Source organism: Podarcis pityusensis (assembly GCF_964106645.2).
Source record: "Podarcis pityusensis genome assembly, chromosome: 1".
NCBI lineage: Eukaryota > Metazoa > Chordata > Lepidosauria > Squamata > Lacertidae > Podarcis > Podarcis pityusensis.
In genome coordinates this window covers 42086378-42109095 of record NC_138028.1, presented here as the reverse complement: position 1 = coordinate 42109095, position 22718 = coordinate 42086378, and the positions used below count along the sequence as shown (strand labels likewise).

General features: G+C 41.9%; 1 protein-coding gene and 1 long non-coding RNA gene across 3 annotated transcripts in view; one reads left to right on the top strand and one right to left on the bottom strand.

Annotated features, from left to right (window-relative positions):
• Positions 1-12696, top strand: part of GPR176 (G protein-coupled receptor 176) — a 31877-nt gene extending 19181 nt beyond the window's left edge. For both annotated transcript variants that reach the window (XM_080997226.1, XM_080997225.1), the window contains exons 2-3: positions 8058-8310; positions 9514-12696. In XM_080997226.1, the coding sequence (XP_080853352.1) occupies positions 8066-8310; positions 9514-10624 (1356 nt within the window). In that variant the 5' untranslated portion in view covers positions 8058-8065 and the 3' untranslated portion in view covers positions 10625-12696. The remainder of the gene's footprint in view (positions 1-8057; positions 8311-9513) is intronic.
• Positions 12315-20050, bottom strand: LOC308472767. Its single transcript, XR_013983717.1, has 3 exons — positions 19206-20050; positions 16620-16676; positions 12315-13378 (listed from the first exon to the last, which is right to left on the bottom strand). It is a non-coding gene; the product is annotated as an uncharacterized lncRNA (long non-coding RNA).
• Positions 20051-22718: the final 2668 nt, after the last annotated feature.

The following is a 22718-nucleotide window of genomic DNA, read 5'->3' as shown; positions in this document are numbered from 1 at the left end:
TGCAAATAGCAGCTAATGCCCTTGAAGCCCCCTGGGTGAAGCCCCCCAGAGGTGTCACATTATGAATCATGCTGTCACACAAACGGTGTTATGGTTAGTTGTTTCTGCTGTTCTACAGAATCTGGACAGCATCTCTCTGCCTAGGTACCTATGCCTACACAATAACACCAATTTCATCACTTGCAATCAGCTCCTTGGTTTTTCTTTATTTAATTACAGGTGGTGGGATAATTTTTATGGGGACACACAACATGGGAAGGGGTTCATTAAGCCTTCCTCTATTGTTATTTTGATGAAAAATCACCTCTACATTGCAAAAAAATGGTGTTTTCTTATCATGACTTTTCCCAGTACTTCAGAAATCTTTGTCTCATGAGCTACGGCTTTGAGTCTCCCCTGCCTCCCCCATGAACATTTTTGACATCTCTCATGCTTTCATTAATACCTGCAAGCCGCTTTGGACATTAAAGGAAGATTCAACAGCTTGTATCACAAAGCGGGTTCTCCTTCATGGAGAGCACGTGTTGCGGCGGGGGCAACCATGACATCCCCTGTTGCTGGGCAGGTTAGTATGGATGGCCACGAATCTGATAGGGCACCTCCAATTGTTGCTGGGGAGAATTTAAGGTTGCAAAGTTGATTGACTGTTTGGGGTGCTATTTATTCCCTGCACGCAGTGTTGAGCTTCCTCTTTTTGCTGCGCTCATCGGATCACCCACCCACCCTCCCTATATTTAGGGTTATTTGTGCTGACCTTGCTATGCCTGTCATGGGGTCATCTGCTTTGGAGCAGGGGCCTGGTAGGAATTTTATCATTTGGCTGATTGGCTGGTGCCATTTGGTTTTTGCCTACTGCGTAGCAAATCGTTACAACTTGTAAGGTTGCGGTTAGGCATTGGTTAATTTTGGTTGGTGGAGGGGATGTGGTTGGCTGTGCCGGCCCCTCCAATGCTGCTGCTGCAAGGGTATTCCGTTAAAGGAATCCAGGGGTTCGCCATGCTCTTGTCCGAACCCATGGCAAGGGGCTAGGGCCACGCAAGAGCCCCTGGGAGCATTTGGGGAGAGGTGAGGGTCTGGCACCCAGCTCTGTTCTCTCCCCAAAAATGTTTACCCTTACTGACTTCCGCAGGCTTGCAGTTGTCAGTTCTGTTCCTACCTCTAAGTGGGAACAGATAGTCACTAACCAATGCTTAAGCAACCACTCACATGCTGTAATCAATAAAGTTGTGGCCAAAATTATGCCAAAAAACTAAAACAAAAATTGTGTGAGCTGTGTCTTTTGGGGGGGGGAATGTCCTGGGGGGGGTGTCCTCGACACACAACTACATTTGTCTTGCAGCATTTCTGTCTGATGTCTGAAACAGAACATCTTCCTCACTGCGCTGGGGAGCTCCTGCATCTCAGAAGGAGATGTCTAAGTTCCCCTTCAAATATTATGAAGAATGCAGAAGTGACTGTGAATTCAGTTCTGCCAACATTTCTTAAGGAGCCTGAAGCTGCTCTTATAAAAACAATATTCTTCCTGTATAGTGCTATCATCTTACATGGATATAGTTTCAAATAGAAAGGATAATAGTTTTTTTCTAATTTGTAAATTTTGGATTATTTAAGATTAAGTGATACTCCATGGATAAGACACAGGCTGAAATATGTGAGTGACTGGCACAGTGTTCTTAAAACATCCAATGATTATTTTGAAATATATTTTCACAGTAAACCAGTGGTGGTTTAGTGGTCAGAGTGCCTCACTAGGACCTGCAAGACCAGGGTTTGTATCCTCACTCAAACATGTAGCTTACTGGGGGGGCCATGGACCAGTCTCTGCCTCTCAGCCTAACCTACCTCACAGGGTTGTTGTGAGGATAAAATGAGGAACAGTAGCGTGTATACTGTCGGAAATCAAGCCTTTATCAGGAGAAACTGGCAACTCTCCAGGCACCCGGCTTGATCTCCTGTTGACCTCCCTGTCTGCATTCCCCAGCAGGATACAGGCTAGGCCGCGATAGGCGATTCTTCTCGGCGTGAGAAGAACACACACCCTCTTTCCTGCCCCACTGGGCAGGGGAAAGAGATAGATAGAAACGTATTTACATTCCTTTATTTCTGTCTTTGCAGCATTACAGAAGCATGACTGCTCTCTTCAAGCTCCAGCAGTCGAGAGACAAACACTTCCTGTATTTCCTGTACAAGAGCAAAAGGAAGAGCTCATATTACACTCTGAGCTAATTCCGGTGCATTGCCCTGTGAATTGACTGTCCCTCTGTTTCCCACGGAACAGTCCCAACATTCCATCATGTGATGTTTTCAAGCTAGCAGCTCGCGGCTGCATTGCTTCTATATTGTAACATATACCGCCTTGAGTTCCTTGGAGGAAAGGTGGGATATAAATGCCATAAAATAAAATAAATTATGTTCTTTAACTGAATTGTTTTGTATTATTACTCTCAGGAAGATTTATATACAGTGTATTTCCCCCCATTTATTTTACAATCGATGGGTTTCCTCTTCATTTTGTGGTTTTTAATGTTAAGGATAGATATCATTTAGTTATCTTTTCCCCCTCAAGTGCATTGATGTCTGACACATGTTCAACTTATGGTAGCTCAGCATGTCTTTCACCTCACAGTATGTATTCTTTGATTCAACAGCATCCTTTGGAAACCATTTTTGTTCTCAGGAACTGCAAAAATAATCCTGTTACAAAAACAGCATGAAATCAGAGAATTGACACAGGTCTGATATCTTTCTGCTGAGCTCACAAATGCAATATGCTTAGATATTTCAAGTTTAAATAATCCTTCATATAAGTGTGGGGGGGAGGGTTGGAATCAAACAATTTTAAGGACACTAGCCAGGATATTTTTAAACAAGATATCACATATTCTTCGAAAGTTTACAGCTTTTGTTTTGCTGTTCAATTAGTGTGACATTGGGGGGGGGGGAGGGCAGTCGGAAACAAGTCAGTTGTCTTCAGAATTGGCACTAGTTTCCCCCTCTGCTGAGTTAGGTGTAAAACAGAAATAAATGACTCACAAAGTCTGTGATCTGACCAAGAAAATGATTTTTGCTTTCACGCAGTAGTTGTTGCTATGGAAACTGTGAGTAGCAGCCTGTGTTGTTTGTGCTCCTAAAGAGAATAAAACTTGATGCTAATGGGTGAAAATTAGACAGTTTTGGAGAAAAAGAGGAAATAATATTGGAGGAGCTTGATTTGACAATTCAGAATGGACCTGATCCAGCCAAACTTAATCACTTTAATTCCCATTTCTTTCAACAGGAGAGGCAAACCCATGCTTAACACTGCAGTTACTCTTATCAGGGAGGGATGTAGTTTACTGGTAGAGCATCTGCTTTGACCCGGAAAGCTCCTTCGGCCTGAAAGTGAGATGAGCATCACAACCCCATAGTTGTCTTTGACTGGACTTAACCATCCAGGGTCCTTTACCTTTACCTTTTACCTAGATGAACCAATGCAGGGGCGGACTTTGATCTTTCAATTTTTATAATGAAATGTTTTTAGAATGTTGGATTATTTGATTGTTTGATTATTTGATTGTTGTTAGCCGCCCTGAGCCTGGTTTCGGCTGGGGAGGGCGGGATATAAATAACATTTATTATTATTATTATTTCAAATGTCAGTGGCACCCTTTGTCAGCCCAAAATTTGGCGCACACCTCTCGCCTCCAATCTGCTTTATTCACTACTTCATAGTAACATTGTCCTAGGCAATGTTATCCCCTAGGCGCCCAGTGTGGTGGAACCAGTCGTGGTGCCCTAAATCTGCCTCTAACCAATGGTCTGATTTGGTATCAGGCAACTTCCTATGTTCCTATGGATACATATACACTGGACTGCATGTATCTACAATTGAAATGCATGTGCTTGACTTTGGCTGGATGTTGCCCAAACGCTCCCCCCCCCTTTTTTTTAGCATAGTGGTCTTTGCAGATAAGAGGTCATTTCATAAGAAAAACTCTTTGCTTTATAGATCATCTCCTGTGTGATGAAGCGGAAAATTTGTATGCAGGTGCCTTGGTTTAAAAGAACATTTCACCCAGTAGGCTGTTAATTGGTACCAAGTAATTTAAAATCTTTATTAGTATTGTGGAGAGTGTAGCTTGTAAACAGAACAGCACAAGCAAGGCATAAACTTAATAAGATATTTGTGCTATGCAGTTATAAAAAGGATGTGAATAATCTCTATTTAAACTGAGTTCAGATCAAAAGTGTATTCCAAACCATGGCTTAGTTCAGCCTGATGCAGCAGCAAAATGACCAGGGTGAAGCGAATCAGCTGTGATCTAAGATCCCGAAGCCCATGTGTTTGCTCTAAGCCATGTGTTAGCTTAGTGTGACATGTGAACTAAGTTATGGTGTCTTCATCACTTCATTTTCGCATTTGGTGTGCTTATTTGAGATGGTAAAGTTGTGAGATTACAGCATCTCATTTTCACATTTAGAGACATGTCTCTGAAACAACATTCCAGAATGAAAATCATTAGTGATCACATCAAATAAACCCATCTGACATGGTAACAATTTTCAGAAGAGGAAGTTTTCAGGGAAATGTATAAACTGCTTGCTCACGTGAAAAGGATCTGGCAAAACCACTATTCAAGGATCTTATCACTCAAATGTAAACACATGAATCAGCTTTAAGTGAATAATATCTGTTATAGAATGAACTTAACAGTGCATTGTATTTTAACTCTGTGGAACAAGGTAAAAAGGTAAAGGGACCGGTAAACATATCCAATTATTTCAGGAGACAGCGATTCATTATTACAAGTCTCAGATAATATAGTTGCAGTACACATAAGAGATGAAAAACATACTCAAGTAAATTGTACCACTATGGGTCAGAAATAGAGGAAGACTATTGGATTAATGTGACTCATAGGACAAAAGGCAAGTTGAACTCGACCCACATCAATGTAAACAAGAACCCTGTTGAGTCACAGCACAATGCTGTGTGCCAGCAAAAGGGGAACCTGGCAGAAGTTGGAGTGGATGTTAATAAGCCTCTACTAATTCAGTAGTTGGAATGTGGAGCATTCTTTGGGGTGTTCTTGTAAGGATTGGTACAAAACAAATTAACTTTCCAGGTTCACAGAGGGGAGCCTATTGAATGCACTTTGAGTCAGGGTAGTAGATCAAAAAGAAATCTGTGCCAGTTGTTAATTGTCGACATTATTCTAAGTTGACTGGCAACAGAATCTGGGCCAGAACAGAGATGTTATGGAGGGGAAATGCCAAATTTGCCTCTAGATTACACTCAACGTCATTTTATTGTGTAATTTAGCAAGCTTATTGGGATTTTAAAAGTTAATACTAGGCACATTTTAACGGGGCGGGGGGAGCAAGATGTTCGTCAGGACCCCATCATACAGGCACATGAGGTTTAACCCTCAGCCAGAATCATGTGGAAAATGCCATTGGTGGCAATTGTTACTCCCCCTTCACTAAGCTAATTGTCTTGGGGCGGGGATTTTTTGTAGAAATTGACCTGGTGACAGAAGGCTTAACTGTGTCACCCCCACCCAGCACTGCAGTCCCAGTAAAAATCTAGCCATATACAGTACAGTCATACCTTGGGTTACGAACGCTGCGGGTTGCGCGTTTTCGGGTTGCAAACCACACTGAACCTGGAAGTACTGGAACTGGTTGCTTCTGGGTTTCGGCGCTCGCACATGCACAGAAGCGCAAAATGACGTCATGCGCAGAAGCGCCGAATCGTGCGCTGCAGGTTGCGAACGCTGCGGGTTGTGAACATGCCTCCCGCACGGATCACGTTCGCGACCTGAGGTATGACTGTATATACTAACCCTGGCGTGGTTCCTAACCATGCAGTGGAAGTAACATCTAGTGTGACCCTTAGAAAAATTAGAAGAACATTAAAAAATCGAGAACTTCCCTTGATGAAGCACATATCCCTCTATTTCAGATTATTTATTTATTTTATAATTTTTATTACAAAGTAAATACATCGCTACCAAGCCATACATAAAGAATAATATCAAAAAAAGAAAAAAATAAAGAAGAAAAAATGCAAAGAAAAGTACAGTAAAAGAGTAAAGAAAAGTATAATATTTCTATACAATAAACACTATTTTACAAAATAATAGTAATAGACTTCCATCACTCTCACAACACTTCCTTTCACATTTCATATGTTATCTGTATTTCAGTATTATTTTCATCTTAATATATAGATATGTGTATATATATATTTGTTTCGGAACGCGTTACTTCCGGGTTGTGCAGACGGTCAAAATGATGTCATGCGCGCAAGCGGCGAAACGTGACCCGTGCACGTGCAGAAGTGCTGTCGCGTCTTACGTTCCGTTTGGGATGCGAACGGGGCTCCGGAATGGATCCCGTTTGCATCCCGAGGTACCACTGTATAGCATCGGAGAGATAGTCATAAAGATATTGTTACTTGAGGAAATCTTTTAGTAAAATGTTAAGCTTATAACATCACAACCGATTGATTGAATATGCTTTTAAACCACACTTCATCTCTTAGGATCTCATGGAAACAAAATGTTAATAATGAAAAAACCGAGGGCCCACAGCTCACAAAAGTGGCTGTCCTCTGCAGAAAACTACGTGGTTCAGATTATCATAATTGGCCTTGTTTCAGTATGAGCCACAATATGAACATGCAGCCAATGGGACTGTGTGTATTGCGGTCAGGGCTAGCTATCATGACCCCACAACCTTCTCTCACATGTTTGCAATGCACACCTTTTCTGTGCAGTTAATACGTGTGAATTTACTACTACAATTCATTGTTGCCATTGTGCACATAGGATTCCTGCTTACTCTTGTTGTATGCAGAAAGTGATCCACAATCAGTTCAACATGTGCACATTACATTTAGCTCAAAAGATATTGCTGCATGTGCTAGGGGGAAAAAACCAGTTTATGGCTGTGTGAATTGGCTCTAGGGGAAAAACCCCAGTATTGTTCAGTTATTTAAAACTGCTTTTCAGCCATAGCTTCTTTCACAGTTTATTTGTGTTGAAATATGTTTTGACTAATTGATAGTAAGCCTTCTGCGCTATGAAAAATAAGTAGTGTTTGTTTTTAAGATGCTGTGAAATCTGATAGTGTCAATATCGCAGAGCTGATAATTACTGCCGCCATTCCAACCACTTCTATAACCACTCACACAGATGAAGAACCTAGTAAAGATCTGAATAGCCAAAGTAATTCTGAGGCACCTTGAACATTGGACAGCCTTCCTGACTCATTGTGCCCCACCTTTAATACCGAACAGAGCTTTTTTCAGCCACAACTCAACCAGAACCCAGGTCCAGCACCTCTCCGGTGGGTGCCATTGCTATTATAAGAGAACAAGGGAGGTGTCCATGGTGGGTTCCAGCACCTCATTTTGTATAAAAATAGCACTGATACTGATATTTATCATAGTCATGTACATTAGAATTCAATGAGCAAAATAAATTCAGTTTAACAAGCTATGTTAGGAACTTTCAGGCCCCCAAATGCTTGGAAATTACAACTGTTGAGGGCCATGCCCTTAACAGATGCATTAATTAGTCAATATTGATATGGTGTGATAAACTATCCCATAGTTAGCTCCAGCTTCACTCTTGCCTTGTAGCTGGATGGCTGTCAATGGCAAGAGTAGTGGACCTGTGTCCCAAACTTCACTGGAATAGACACATGGAGTCCATGCAACTGAAACTACCATTCCACATTACAAATGGAAACTGCGGGAAGATGATTACAGAGCATCTGAATTTATCTATTTACTTATGTCAAAAAATTAAAGCCTGCCCTTCTAGTTAGTGCTTTTGCACCATTCAAGGTGGTTAAGAATAATTAAAACTACATTAAAATTTTAAAAAATGGTAAGGAAGCTAGAAACAATGACCGTTTAAGAAAGAGCCTGTATAAGTGAATAAATTGTATGCTCAAATCTTATTCAAATATTTTAATATATAAATGTGTGTGTTTATATGTGTGTGCCTATTACGTGAGAGAGAGCAAGAGAGAATCTTTCATGGTTTAATTTTGTTTCCTTCATCCAGGAAACTTCATGGTCTTGTGGTCAACGTGCAGGATGTCAGTTTTCAAGTCGGTAACCAACCGGTTTATTAAGAACATGGCCTGCTCTGGGATCTGTGCCAGCCTAGTCTGTGTGCCTTTTGACATAGTCCTCGGTGCCAGTCCACACTGCTGCTGGTGGATCTACACCATGGTCTTCTGTAAGATCATAAAGTTCTTGCACAAAGTCTTCTGCTCAGTGACCATCCTTAGCTTTCCTGCCATTGCTCTGGATAGGTAAGACTGTGAAGTTACTCGTAAACTGACATTTACCACTTGCCCCTTGCAACAGATATAGGTTCTACATTGCTTGTTGCTTAATTGTGGGTTGCTGAAATGGTTCAGCTGCCCTCTGCCTTCAGCGCTAAACATGTTTATTTTTCTCTTTGGTCAAGTTGCTGAGACCAACATTTTCACTTTGCAACCAACCTGTGAGCTGAGTTATTCTGAAAGAAATGACATACATTGGCTGGATTTTTAAGGTCTGGACAACTTAACCTCCCAGAAAAGTACACGGGTCAGGGGAGAGGGGGATCGTTCCATCTGGCAAGCTAAAGTGCTTGTACTGATGGAACATTCATCATACTGCAAGGCTGAATTCTACCTATTGGCTTTATATTTTTTTGCAAATGGTGCGGTCATTGAATACAGAACCTTAAAAAACCATAGTATGCTTTAGGTAAAGATTTGATACTACTTGGATTAGATATTCTTTCATGGAAGACAGAAGTTGTACCACATCTAATTTGGCCTTTTCCATTGATGACATATTTTTATCAAAATAATGGCTAGGGCAATTGATTTCTGTAGGTAAAGAAAGAAAGAAAGAAAGAAAGAAAGAAAGAAAGAAAGAGAGAGAGAGACTAATTAACTTCTGTATAGACATGTGTAAGACTGTGCTGTTGAAGATCTGGTGATAAATGATACCGTAGACTCCGGCGTATAAGACGACTTTTTAACCCCGGAAAATTCTCTAAAAAGTCGGTCGTCTTATATGCTGGGTATGGGTTTGCTGGGCAGCGGCAGTGGGTGGCGGGCTCCACGCCGGGAGGAAGCTGCCCAGCGATTCTAAGCTGGTTTCACTGGGCGGCTTCCTCCCGGCGCGGAATGGAGCCCGCCGCCCACTTCCGCTGCCCAGCGAAGCTGCCGCGTATAAGACTGGGCATATAAGTCGACCCCCCAAATTGGCAGCTGCCAATTTGGGGGGGGGGGTTGTCTTTATACGCCCAGTCACCTAATATGCCAGAATCTATGGTACTTTTATATCAAGGGAAGAAACAATTTAAAATACAGGGCTAGTCAAGACCAAATCAGTGATTTAGATCACTCACATTTAAGTCAATCTACCCAGGGATAGAGGGGAGGTAGGAAGAGTTGCAACTTTACTCTTTACATGCATTTGTTCATCTCTTACAGTCCCCTTTCCTTCTTTTTTTGTAGGTACTACTCAGTTTTGTATCCACTAGAAAGGAAGATATCGGATGCCAAATCTCGAGACCTGGTGATCTACATCTGGGCTCATGCAGTGATAGCCAGCATTCCTGTATTTGCTGTGACCAATGTACTGGATATTTATGCTATGTCCACTTGTACTGAGCCTTGGAGTTACTCCATTGGCCGTTTAGCATACGTCATTATTTACAACATTACCACTGTGATTGTGCCGGTGGCTGTGGTCTTTCTCTTTATGATCCTCATCCGCAGGGCACTGAGTGCCAGTCAGAAGAAAAAAGTCATTATAGCTGCCTTAAGAACCCCTCAAAACACTATCTCTATCCCTTACGCCTCTCAGAGAGAATCTGAACTTCATGCCATGCTGCTCTCCATGGTTATGGTTTTCATTTTCTGCAGTATCCCCTATATGACTTTGGTGATTTACCGCACTGTGCTCAATGCTTCTGACGCTTCTGTGTACTTGCTTCTCACTGCCATCTGGCTGCCCAAGATATCACTGCTAGCCAACCCTCTGCTCTTCCTGACTGTTAACAAGTCCGTACGGAAATGTTTAGTAGGGACAATGATGCAGTTACACCGAAGGTATAGTCGGAGGAACACAGTCAGCTCCGGAGGCGCTGGGGACATCAGCCTGGAGCCTCACGTTCGTTCTGGTAGCCAGCTTCTGGAGATGTTTCACATTGGGCAGCAGCAGATTTTCAAGCCCACAGAGGATGAAGAAGAGAACGAAACCAAATCCATTGGCTCCAGTGGCTACCAACAGAAGGAGATCCCCACAACCAGCTTAGACGTGGAGCAGACTTTGGTTCAGAGGCCTATGCCTCACGCCATTGCAGACTCGGCCGCGCAAGTGGCTCCAGCGATGCCAACAGAAGCCGAATTGGCCAATGAGAAGTATTCCATGCAGCTGGGCTTTGGACCCTTTGAGTTGCCTCCACAGTGGCTGTCAGAAAACCGGAACAGTAAGAAACGACTCCTGCCTCCTCTGGGGAATACGCCCGAGGAGCTAATCCAGACCAAACAGCCCAAGGGTAAAGCAGAAAGAAAAATTAGCAGGAACAATAAAGTCAGCATCTTCCCCAAGGTGGATTCCTAGTCAAAGCAGGAGTGCTCTGTGATGAGAGGCGGGACTGCCTTCTTGCATACATGTGATCCTATGGATCTTTGTTAGGTTGAAATTTAATAAAGGCTTATTTTTTGTGCCAATTTATGTAAAAGCAAAGCGAAAGCAAGTGTTCCTTAGGAATGGGTTTTGATACAAATATCTTGGCCTACCTACTTCTTTACATTAATTTATATAGACTCGTTTAACTTCCAAATAGGTGTTTTTGGACGCTTTCTGCCCCAAAGACTGTTTTCCACATTATACCTTGTTGTGATCTCTGGGACTGGCCGAATGCAGCAAGTCTGTATAATGTACATACAGAGACATTGGGGTCACTGTTCTGTGATTATGGAACTCAGGGGAAGGGAACATAATAAATATGAAGCTCCCTTCCCTGGAGGTCCATATCTCTTTCTGCTCTTTCACAGAAGCACTGAGCATCTTTTAGGAGCATTCCATGACCTGTACAATTGGCATGGCTTCAAGTGGCCAGGAATAAACAAGGACCTGACATTTCAATTATATTTTATAATTTAATGAGATTTTTCTTCCTCCTTGTTTTTTTGTACATTTATCTTAGAAGTATTTTAAGCTGTTTCATGCTGTTCAGACAATTGTGGGCTAAATACCATCTTGGTTACTATCTATGAAACACTTCCATTCAGGGGCTGACATTTAGTGGGCTGAGTACTGCAGGTTTTCAGCAAAAAAAAAAAAAAAAAAAAGATTGGGGAGAAGCAACACCTTAACAGAGGTAAAATATACTAAGCACTTTCAACCACATGGAAAATGGCACAGCAAATGTTGGGAGTTTTTCTTCTTCTTCTTCATGAAGTACTGGCCAATGTGACCCTTAATTTAAATTTATCACTGTGTTATAAAGATTCCTGTGATTTTTTTGTACAGAGTATTTTCTGTGCCTCCACAATGTAGCATGGTCACTTCCTTGGTGAACTGGCACATAGGTAATGGTTGCTATTTGTCTGGCATGTATTGCATTTATAACAGGCTCTACAGTGCAAGTTTAACTTCTCAACTGTAACACACTTGCAGGTCCTCCATGGATTCCATCTAGAAAATGCTTCTTTGGTTGGGCTTACGAGCCTCACGCCATGAGGCTGTTCAGTTATCTGCTAAGTAATGGATGCATTTTGAATTCTAACTATTTGCACACACTGATTCTTTTGCATGTGATTCTCCTTGTTTGATTTATCTGAAATTTCACCCACCTTCATTGGGTAGGGAAAGGAAAATGCAAAGTGGATTTCATTAACAATCTGAGTTTTGCTTTCAACCAATCAGGTATGCAAATAGAATATGCAAATACAAAGCAGAAGACCTAGGATAATTATTTGCACCACTGGAATCATATCTGCAAAATTGTAGTATCTGTAGGGAAAGGTATCGGGTTGTATCCAATGAAGTTTTTCCTCAGAGTTGATGCATTACAATGAATTGACCTCAGTTAGTCACACTCATTAATTTTAGTGGTTTACTCTGAATATGACAAACATTGGATACAGCTCATTAACTGCACACACCCAAAGGTTTATAAGACCAGCATATTTACATATTGGAGCAGAACCTGCAGAAAGAACGAGAAGAATTTTCATCTCAAATGTGCGTTTTTCAACAGTTTTGTGGCTATGAACTTACATGCCATTGTGAGGACAAAAAAATGTTGAATTCCATGAGTATAAAAGCATAGCATGCTATAAATATCTAAACTGGTAGGGTAAGTTCTTGTTTAGGTAAGATTCCTGGGGGGTTGAGACAGATGACCCTTGCGGTCCCTTTCAACTCTACAATTCCATGATTCTATCTCCTTTGAATTCCAAGAGCAATTTTCCTGATCCAGCAAAATAGATCTGTACACCAAAGCAGTCTTATCTGTGTGTAGCTGATGTGGCTACACATCTGGATGTTCAGCCATGTTGGAGTTGTTGGCTGTCTTTGGAAGTGTCAGGGGATGCACATCTGTATCTATAGCTACCTTTTGTTATGTGTGGTAAGCTATAAGTGACCAGAAGTAAACTGGGCCACTTTCTTTTATTTGCCTCTTTTTTTTCTTTTTTCTTTAAAAAAACCCCAACTTCAAACATTAAGACCTCTTTTATTTCGTTTTTCAAAATACAAAACATGCTATATATAGTATATATACTAAATACGGATATATAGAATACTAGATTATAAAATATATTATTTCTACATATATATTCCCCTATACATGCTATACATGAAGTAATATAATCATAATTCTATTAATAAATACTCTACAGCATAATACAACCTATCCTAAATTCTTCAGATCCGAATTCTTCCTTAATGTGCTATATCACCGAGTACCAATTACCTAGGGTTTCTTCATATTTTTCCTCTTGGGATCTTAACATCATATGAAATGTAACAAAATCTAACTTTTCCCATGGCTATCTAACTAGCTCAGTTTCCAGAATGTGGCAAACAAAATTCTAGCTAGGGTATGTATATAATAACACCTACTTCTAAAAAGCCACAGGAATACAATTTTAATTTTAATGTAATTTGGTAAACATGTTTAAGGATTCAAAGCTAAATCTATCCAAAATAAAATCTGCAATGGCTACAGCTGCCAATGAGCAGGAAGATGGGTGTTGTAGTTCAGCAACATTTAGATTGGCACAGATTAGCCTCCCTTGCTTTAGAAGACCATTTTTTTTACCATTCTGCATTTCCACCTCAGGTGAGAAAAGTCACACTGAATTCCTGAAAAATTTAAAGAGGAAGTTCTCCATTAAAGGTAAAGGTACCCCTGCCCGTACGGGCCAGTCTTGACAGACTCTAGGGTTGTGCGCTCATCTCGCTCAAGAGGCCGGGAGCCAGCGCTGTCCGCAGACACTTCCGGGTCACGTGGCCAGCGTGACGAAGCTGTTCTGGCGAACTGGCACCAGAGCAGCACACGGAAACGCCGTTTACCTTCCTGCTATAAAGCGGTACCTATTTATCTACTCGCACTTAAGGCTCTTTTGAACTGCTAGGTGGGCAGGAGCTGGGACCGAACGACGGGAGCTCACCCCGCCGCGGGGATTCGAACCGCCGACCACGCGATCGGCAAGTCCTAGGCGCTGAGGTTTTACCCACAGCGCCACCCGCGTCCCAAGTTTTCCATTAGCAGTTAGTGAATTATACAAGATTACAAATGCCAAGGTGTCTCCCGCCCACGTCATACCTGGGAAAAAGATAATCCCTACTCCTCTTCTGTAAAATAAGTATACATCTAAGTTTAGATATGTAAACCATTCCTGACTAATGCAGTGCTCAAACTTCATAATGTTAAACACTTCACAGATCAAAACCTCTCCTAACAAGAAGAAACTTATGTGTCCAGGGCAGTCTCCTGTATACAGTATCATGAACGTTGGTTATTAGATGCTGCGCCGTCTAATTCAGTCAGAAAACTAATATGAGTTGTCTGGCAAGCTGAAATGCTTATGCAGATGAAACAATTGGAGGTTGTTTCACTTCCACGCTGTGTCTGTTCATGGTTTACTTTGCAAATAGACCCTTTCTTTTCCATAAACGTGGCCACTGTGGTTCTGCAAAAAGCACAACACTGATAGCGTTTTTCAAGCCCCTGCATTCTGTGCCTAGAGTATTTTGTGCATGCTGAGCCACTGGGCGAGATTCTGCTTGTTTTCCTTGAATGGTGGGTTTGTCACAAGAACAAACATCTCTTTGCCACGTTTGAAAAAACAACCATATCTGAGCGGCACAATCTTAAAGCAAGAGCGGGGGGAATATTACATAAGCATTACTTACGGCACACAGATATTCTTTCTCAAGTTTCAAATGGATCTACAGATTCTAAGGGATCTTAAGAATTTTTTCTATATGTTACTGATAACAAACTTGCAATAAAATATGTAAATGCTTTATTAATACAGTGCTCTTTCCCTCTTTGTTTTGCCCCAGGCAGTTTTCTATCTAGAAAATGCATACAACTTCAGAATATGACCACTGATTTCACCATTGCTTCCCTTATCTTCATTTTTTTAGGAGTTTTAATAGATTTGCCCTGACTGAATAAAGTGTAAGAACTCGATCCTGTAAATGCTTTCCTTTCATCATGTAGATTATCTGGCGCTGCAAACTACCTGGACTGCCTCATTCAGTTGTGGTTGATCTTCTGCAGTCTCAGTGTTTGAGAATCCAACCTGCTTTATGGTTTTGCTAAGTGAAGACAACATTCTAGAGAAAACTTACTTCTGAATTCATATCCTTCACTAGAGATAGTTTCTAGACTTGGTGGAGTAATCTCTTTCTACCTCCATGTAAAAGGTAAAACCCCTGGATGGTTAAGTCCAGTCAAAGGCGACTATGGGGTTGCGGCGCTCATCTCGCTTCAGGCTGAGGGAGCCGGCATTTTTCCACAGACAGCTTTCTGGGTCATGTGGCCAGCATGACTAAACTGCTTCTGGTGCAATGGAACACTGTGACGGAAGCCAGAGCGCATGGAAATGGCATTTACCTTCCCACCGCAGTGGTACCTATTTATCTACTTGCACTGGCATGCTTTCGAACTGCTAGGTTGGCAGGAGCAACGGAAGTTCACCCCATTGCGAGGATTCGAACCGCTGACCTTCCACTCGGCAAGCCCAAGAGGCTTGGTGGTTTAGACCACAGTGCCACCCATGTCCTAATAATATTGCATACTTAGCACAGTCAAATGAAAATAATTGCCAATATTTGGTCCCTAGTTGACCAGATTGCCATGTTCATAGCCCCAAAGCTGCAAGCATCACCAGACCTCACTGATACTGAACTCCCTTTATCCTCTTCTTAGAATCAAGTCGACTTCTTTGTCAAAGCAATGCCAATGCTTGAGTTGTTCAGAATCACAGCAAGTCTAGGCGTCCAGAGATGTCACGCCCACTGTGGCTGCAATTAGCTTACTGGTTCTGCCTTGAGGAGTTATATGGCTTCAAAACTAGGCAGCTGGGTGGAAAGGGGGCCTGCAGAAATCTTATTATAAAGGTGGGGGGACTTTTCTTACCACCCTAGCTCTGGCACACCAAATTTGACAGGTGGGCAGGACTGTCATATTGTCAGCAACCTCTGCAGGTGAGGTGACTGCTCTACTTCTAGAGGCTTTCTGTGCTATAGGAAACGGACACATATGGGGAGCTTCCATTGTGTACAGTAGGCTTGCCCTGTATAAATTAACCCTCCACTGGGTGGTGAGTGGTAGGACACAAGCGATGGGAACACAATTTTTTGTGGTGGTGGTGGGGAGAACTAGGAATGGCTCTCCCATTTAGTTTAGTTCACATTTAAAGGTGGACCCTACCTAACCTGCACTTTCCAGAACAATGGAAGAACCAAAACACAGCCATCGTTTGAAGCTCCTTTGAATTTTGCAATTCTAAATCATGTGTTCCAAAACTCACAGACTGAGGGGAAGTGTCCATAAAAATGCTCATATTTGTGAAAATAGTCTACAGAATCGGATTATTTTAGAGAAATTTGCTGTGCCAAGGTGTGTATATTACATATCTCACAAATGGATGTGGAAATGTGGAGAACTGAATTGAAGATTAGAAAAATTAGAAGCAGAGAAACCAAAATGGACAGCTTCATTTATTCCTAGCAGAAACACAATGGAAGGTGTGTGTCTGCTCTCTCCCTCATACAATACTAATCTGTGAGGAGAACTCCTGCCTAGGGCTACCATCTGATCTTCTGCGGGGGTGGGACCAAACCATTACTTTCCACACGTAACAAGTCGTGTCCTCTTGAATTCACTTCCAATATATAATTTTTTTGTTCTCTTTGTTTTTCCTTCCATTAGGCTTCCTCAGCCCCCACCTCTCCTCCAACTATTCCATTAAGGGCTTGTAGTCATTCCACTATAAATTCTTCAGCAATGTTTTCCCCCCGTTCTCTAGTTAATATTCTTATCCAGGGCCTCTAGATAACAATATTCTTAATGCAGTCATTAGTTTTATACCGAGCATCTCGATGTGGGCCAAAAGATGAGGCTTCCAGCCTATTATATTGTTTGCCACTGCAATACAGAGAGACAAAAACGAAGAAGAAAATTAATATTCCCAAGATATCAAAGCAATGACATACACACCACATTAATATTGAAACGCTGTTCTTGTGTTAGTTAAAATTGTGTTCAGCAGAAGAACCCACACAGTATTAACAGGAGCAAGACTTTCAGAGGCAAGACTTTACTCCCCCTTTGTCTGTCAGGGTGAGCTTAAAATAAAGTCTTTAAAATTTTATTATTTTGAAATTGAAAATGCCAGGTAAAGTCATTACTTGTTTAGAACATTTCCATGCCTCCCTTCAACAAAGCCTCTCAGGGCGACATACTGGAAGATAATAGAAGCCAGTAAACAGATAAAACACTACAGGAAGCAAAGAAAACAAACCTATACAATTCAGCAAAGCAGAATATTAACATAAAGCTAATTTCTATTCCCTGCTAAAATGTCTGGGCAAATAAATAATGTATTTGCCTGGCACTGAAACGACATCAAGATTGGTGCAAGGTGAGCATCTCTAAGGAGGGCATTCCATAAGCTGGATGGTAGGATGGAAAAGGCTGTCTCCCTCCTGTGTCAGGGGTCGTCAGGAGACACAGAGGAGAGCTTTCGGTGATAATAGTAGAGAGGTGTGGGCAGCCCACTGACAAAATTCAGAAAAATGAAACATAAAGAGCAAGCAGACAATTAAACAAACCCAAGTATATAATACATATTAATAAAGCAATCTGTTGATAGATAGAACTAACATATTAATCATAGCTGACAAAATGAAAAGCTAAATTCCCGTGGAAGGTATATTTAGATTTAGCAGGAGTGAATACATTAGCATTCAGTGCTGGCAAACGTGAAAAACCCAAGAAACAAGGAAGGAATTAAGAGTTGTTTAGGGCTTTTGTGGCTTGTGCATGACAACCAGCTTCTTGCATAATCGTAATAGCCCTCCGTTTCTCAATCCACTGCTTCAAGGAAGAGGTAATTTCTAGTTATTTAAAAAAGAAATGTTTACTACCAACTGTAAATTAACCAAGAGCTGTTTATAAGAGGATAAAGGGGACTCTGAATAAATTAAATTTACCACTGCCTTTATTGGATCTTTCTCAAACTGGGCAGCAGAGTATAAATCCACAATGATGTTAAATTTCTAGACATTTGGGGAGATTATGGGGCACACCACACTGGGCATTAAAGCAATTCCAACGTATCACAACCTTTCCAACATAACGTGCTATGCTATTTGTGTAATATCCAATGTCACTTGAGTGGGGTTCCATCACGTGACAGGACTTCCTCTTCCTTTCTCGTGTGGCCCCCATGCGCCTTCCAAATCTGCTTCACAGTGTCCTTCCAATCCTCAAGAGCAGATTTGGGGGCATGGGGGGGACTGTGGGGGGGAGGACTAATCCCTTTCACAAATGGCGTCCATCTTTCTGGTGGGTGGACATAGCTGGATTCTACCCTTTGTTTATTGGGTACAAGAATGTGTGCACCATGTAACAGTGAGTGAATACTTTAAACTAAGTTGCACAAATAGAGACTCTGGAGGCAGTATATATATATATAACCAATAATAAAACAATACCTATAATAAAACATTTTCCACTTTACATTTGGTATTTGACTTCTCCCCACCCTTCCATGGTTTCCTCATATTATCTATTGCTGCTGCATATTATAGTTATTCTATACATTCTTTCCACCACATTATTCTTAGTATACCTTTTACTGCTATACTTCAAAGCTGATTGCATTTTAACATATTAACATTTTAAAAAAATCATCTACAAACAATTTCCAATCCTCCTTGAAAGCTGTCTCATTTTGCTCTCTAATTTTATTAGTTAAGCTTGCCAATTCAACATATCCCATCCATTTCATCTGCCATTCCTCTTTCGTAGCTACTGCGTCAGTTTACCATATCTTCTGGCTAATTCACAATGATTTGCTTAAATCAATCAACCAGCAACTCAACAAAGAGGGAAGTGCCTCTGGAAGTCTTGCTCCCATTAACCACACTTTGGTTCTTCCACTGAACTCCAAATTCAACTAATGGAGAGGAATTATAGCTAGTAGCAATGCAATGAGAACGACATCTGCCTTACAGCAGACGTTGTGGCAAAATGTCAAGAACATTAATTTCCTTCTGCTTCCTATTAATTTACTTTCCAGTCATGTTTATCAAACACTTCTTCTAGATCCATTTTCGAAGCCCAGGATTATGAGGGAAACATCTTCCCTCAAGTAGCAACTTAAAGCTTCAGGAGCTGGATTCAATGTAGTATTTTACATTACAAAGGGCAGCATATAAGCTAAGAGTGCAATTGGATACAACCCAAAACATGCTTAAAATTAAGGACAGAAAAACTGGCCTTAACAGGTTGTTCCTTTTAAAGCTGATGGAATCCTAAATGTTGATAAGGCTAAACCAGGTGAATTAACTTGGAATAAACTACCGAATTGGCCTGAAAGAAGCCACACTCGAATATAAGCCGCACCTTTAAAATTGGGGGGGGGGGGAGGAGGAAAAAAAGAAAAAATACCCGAATATAAGCCACTTGCTTTCCTTGCTACTCCTGGCTGCATACGGGGGGGGGGGGGCATGCTGTGTTGCCAGCAGCCTTTTCCCTTCCTCGCGCTCCCTTCCCAGCCTTGGGTGAGAGGATGGGACTGCGCATGGGGCGGGCACTGCTTCACTACACTCTTGGCGTTGTTTGCCCAGCGCTCCTTGCTGCATACCGTAAGGTTGCGAATATAAGCTGCACCTATATATAGTGGAGCCGGAAACAACAATACAAGTCTTGCCAAGATATTCATAGGAATAAAAGCGATATGAGCACACTCTCCTGAGGTGAGAATTGAGTGCCCCTCACAACTATATAGAACAGAGGCGAATAACTGGTGTCTAATTGTTTCCAAGGAAAGAACATAAGAACAGCAGAGTGGATTGCAACTGGTTTTTAATATCAGCAGAAGATTAGCATTAATTATTTCCAATTTACTCTAATTGGCCTCATATTTTGAAATGGCTTCAAAGTGTTCTAGCTCAAAAATGTCTTGAGTTAAAGCAGAAACAGGCTTGATTTTGTATAAAAACAGTATTGTCAGCCAACATCAAAAGTTCATGCTCTGTGACGCCAGCAGGGCTCTTTAATTTAGCTTGCTTTACCAGAACAGACTACAGAGCCAGCAGGAGAGAGATAAGCTGCAACAAGTCCAGAAAGTTTACATCATATTTTGGTTTGCATCACTATCCAGCTGTATAGGGTTCTGCATGAGCACTGGCAGATATGCAAGATCATCTTTGCTTCTAGGTTGCATGATTACCTTTGCAGACAGACATTTGCTCCTTGTCGAGAATCCCCAGAGACTGATGAGCCCAGCAGGTCTGTTCTGATATAAGAGAGCCTTATTAAACCCATTTCATCAACTATTAGAACAGCACTCTGGCTGGTGGCAATTCTTGCCTGTCTCTGTGTGGAACAAGCCGCAATAAAAAATAATAAATGTGCTCATGAGTTGCAGAGAGCTCTCAGAGGTTTTCATGTCAGCTTGTTAGGAAACTACAAGTAGCTCCACTTACACAGATTGCAGTATGGTGATCCCCAACAGTGTGTGGGAGCCAAGTAATAGGAGCTTGCATGGTGTGCCTATAGGAACTGATGTTCTCAAATTCAATAAAACTGACTGGGAACAAAAATGCATGTAAGTGTAAAGTTGCCCAGAAAGTCCAGCATGGTTACATTTCATTTCAAAAGAGAGAAAATGGGGGCATTAGTTAAATCAAGGGTGGGGAACCTCCAGCCTATGGGTGAGTCTTGGTCTGTCTTGAGGTCCAATTGTCCTTCAAGGCCACTTCTCACAAACCATGCCTACCCATCAATTAGCTAACATCACTGGGGGGAAATGTGCTGGCAAAGCAGACCCCTGCAGAGAGCAGAACTGGACCCTCCATTTATCAGCTGGTGAGCAGAGAGTTCAATCCTGCTCCGTGCTACTCAGCATGTTCCCTGCAGGAAACACAGTGGCAAAAGAGACCTCTCCCCACCCCATCCCCCATGGGTCATTTCTGAGAGCCGGATGGGACCACCCATCTATCAGTCACCTGACATCATCATGATGACAGAGGGTTGGCTTGCAGGGTGGTGGGAGCGAAAGATCAGAGGACAAAAAGCTTCCCCCTTCGTAAAGTAAAAGGAAAGGCTAGAAGGATCAAACACATTGGGGGGGGGGGTTTACTTAAAACCACAATAATAGAAGTTCACCTAAAATTAGGAAACATACCAAGAGAATGCCAGGATGGTTAAGCAGCAGAATCAAGGAAGCTATAAAAGACTAGAAGGCTTCCTTTAAATAAGTGGAAGTCTTACCCAAATGAGGAGAGCAGAAAGGAGGAAAATATTATGGAAAAGCAAGTTTAAGCTGCTGTGAGAAAGAAGAATTTGAGGAGCAGGAGCAGATCATAAAATAAAAAAAGGATTGTGTTTAATACGGAACCAGATTGACAAATGTCCTGAAAATGATGGAATGGTCCATTGGCAGCCCAGAAGCTTCCTTTGGTCCCATCTGATCTAACTTTTCTGCAGCCCCCACACAAGGGGATGTCGGCCAGCCAAGAGATAAAGATGGATAGCAGAACTGTCTTTAGCCCAGCAAGTACTGCTCTTGGGCTACCTTTTCAGCCCTGAGGCTAAACTAATACTGTCTTGCAGAGCAACAGGAAGTGGTCAACCTCACAGCCTGCTACAGTGGAAAGAAAGAAGCTACAGAGGTCTCTGGACCATCCTCCCATTTCATACAGGTCAGTAAGATGACCCACAAGGCATGCAACAATGCGCGCCAAGACAATGTTTTTGACCTCACAAGCAGGTGGTTAGAAATGGAGCCTCACATGGTGCTCTGCGGCTTGCAAAGAACAGCTTCTTACCCTCCAGGCTGTTCCTCCTGAAATATTTAAGAGTATGCCATGTGAAGGATAGTGCTGGGAAGGAAGGCTGAGAGTGGTGCTATCTAGCCAAAATCAATGCCGCTCTTTGGGTTCTCTCCCAGCTGGCTGGTGCTACTTGCAGCTCAGAGTGACAGCTCAAGTGGCTTCAGTGATATATCAGAACAACGTGGTGTAGTGGTTAGAGTCAGACTAGGACCCGGAAGACCAGACTTCAAATTTCCACTTAACCATGAAATGCACTGGGTGACCTTGGGCAAATCACCACCTCTAACCTACCCGACAGGGTTGTTGTTATGATAAAATGAGGAGCAGGAAAACCATGTGCATCATCTTGAGCTGCTTGGTGGAAAGGTGTGATATAAATGTAATAATAAATCCTCTTATTTAGTGTTGGGAAGGGTCTTCACCTTGGGGCTATACCTTGCTTGCCAATGCTCATGGGAGAGCAGCGATGTCAAGGGTGGGGCAGTGTTCTGTTGATAAGCAGCTTGGCTGAGAATAATCAAACTTCCCCCCAGCTTTCATCCCGAGGCTGAAGACACTGGTTCATGTTTAGAGATCCCTCACCTACAGTGGCTGCAGGCAGTCAGACATCCCCACCCCAATAACTCAATGCTGATTTTGGCTCCATGATGTAGACAGTTTCGCTTGCCAGCAGCTCTGTCAATGAAGTGGCAGATTCAAGGGGGAATCACAGTTTAAATTATTAGTAGGGGTGGGGATGCTTGCCAGAGGAATAGCAGTCTAGAATTCCCAGCCTATAAACATGTTAGTACATCCTAAACAGGAAGCATGCCTGCTCAGACCCTTTTAGCTTAATGGGCAATATACTGAAAGTCAGACGACGCCATCTTCTGGATGAAATATTATATATATTTTTATCAAAGAGCAATTACAGTATCACCCTGACGTGCATTATAGTCATAAATTGCATGTTTTAACACGGGGTTGTTTCTTCTTTAATTTCTTTATTGAACCAGATCTAGTCTCACAAATATACAGTAACAGCAGCATGGAATGAGAGACTAGTGGATTTCAACCTCTGAATCTTTTCTCTCTCCCCACCTCAACCGCAGTGTGGTGTAGTGGTTAGAATGTTGGACTAGGA